Raw genomic sequence first — 1,230 nt, 5'->3', positions numbered from 1 at the left:
ACATTTGTTCATTGTTCTCCTTTAATTTGAGAAAGGGAGCATAGGGGAGATCCGTTAAGGGATAAAAGGTTCCTTTTTGTGTGTGTGCGTATGTTGGAGTGGGGGGGGGGGGGGGGGGGGAGTTGGGCTGCTGTCTTTATTCTAAATTAACTTTAAAAAATTCGTCTAGGGCTTGCCCAAGTCGTCCTGTTTTGTTTTTTGTCACTGTACCACACCAAACAAAGAACCTTGCATGCATCACGATTGTCATCGTAATCATCATCATTACTTGCATCAGTTATGCATTTGACATGATTCCTGTAGCAACACTAAATGTATGCTGAGAGGCCCAAGTGCAATATAAAATTAAGATGGTCTGTGCTATGGCCTGATGTCTTTCTTTGTGGCTTCATTAGGATCCTTTGAGATATCGTTCACCGCAGCCATGTTCCCAGGCTCTAGGGACACAGCTTCGTTGACACTAGCATTAATTTCTTCCACATCTGTGTAAAGACTTGACTCGTACTTGGACAAATCCAGATCGACATAATACTGAAATAAATAATAGTAAGTTAGTAGCTGTTAATTCGTTTTTCCAGCAATAGATAAGCTTAAATTTTCATTACTGAAAAAAACCTAGAATTGCAGCAATTTCCAATTTTGCTTACAGCAATAGGCAAGTGCATGCCACTCAAGGCCCAGTTGTTCAAATCCCGACTAAGCTAATCCTGGATAAGTGTGAACTTTGTTTTGAGTTTAATTACTAATCAACAAAGATTCTTCAAAGAGATTTTTATCCCTCAGTTTTGACGTTGTAATTTCTTTACCAATAGCTTAAAATAAGCTTTTAAAAACATTTTATACAATGAACTGTGTAAAACTCGCGTTTTGATTGGTCTAGAGGAGTGTGTGATTAGAGTATAGACGCACGATTGACGTCATCGAGTGGTGTGACCGGCGCACGTGATCAGAGTCTAGAGTCCAGCCAGAGTGACTGGTCAACAAAGTTTTGCAAACTGTTTTTGCGAGTAGCGGACAAACACAGGCAAATTTTCGCAGGAAAGGAAAACTGCCCAATAAAAAATTGGGCAAAGACCGTTGAGAGTGACCTCAACCAGGATAAAAAAGCCAGAACTTTGTTGTGACGTGAAAAGGAAGCAAATATTTGTCGAAATATGTCGCCGATAGAAATCCGGTAATGGCGAGTAACTGATTACAAATCGCAGTGAAGCGACTAACATGCTAGCGCTG

At 40.3% G+C, this 1,230-nt stretch overlaps 1 protein-coding gene across 1 annotated transcript in view; it reads right to left on the bottom strand.

Annotated features, from left to right (window-relative positions):
- Positions 1-266: 266 nt before the first annotated feature.
- LOC146459682 (proto-oncogene tyrosine-protein kinase receptor Ret-like) overlaps positions 267-1,230 on the bottom strand; it is a 14,057-nt gene continuing 13,093 nt past the window's right edge. The window contains exon 13 of the mRNA XM_085089165.1: positions 267-531. Coding sequence (XP_084945291.1) covers positions 361-531 — 171 coding nt within the window. The 3' untranslated portion in view covers positions 267-360. The remainder of the gene's footprint in view (positions 532-1,230) is intronic.

The sequence above is a fragment of the Pavona decussata genome, unplaced genomic scaffold, assembly GCF_977016875.1.
Source record: "Pavona decussata unplaced genomic scaffold, jaPavDecu1.1 SCAFFOLD_217, whole genome shotgun sequence".
NCBI classification, from domain to species: domain Eukaryota; kingdom Metazoa; phylum Cnidaria; class Anthozoa; order Scleractinia; family Agariciidae; genus Pavona; species Pavona decussata.
The sequence above is the reverse complement of the archived record's forward strand: the minus strand, read 5'-3'. Positions and strand labels throughout refer to the sequence as shown.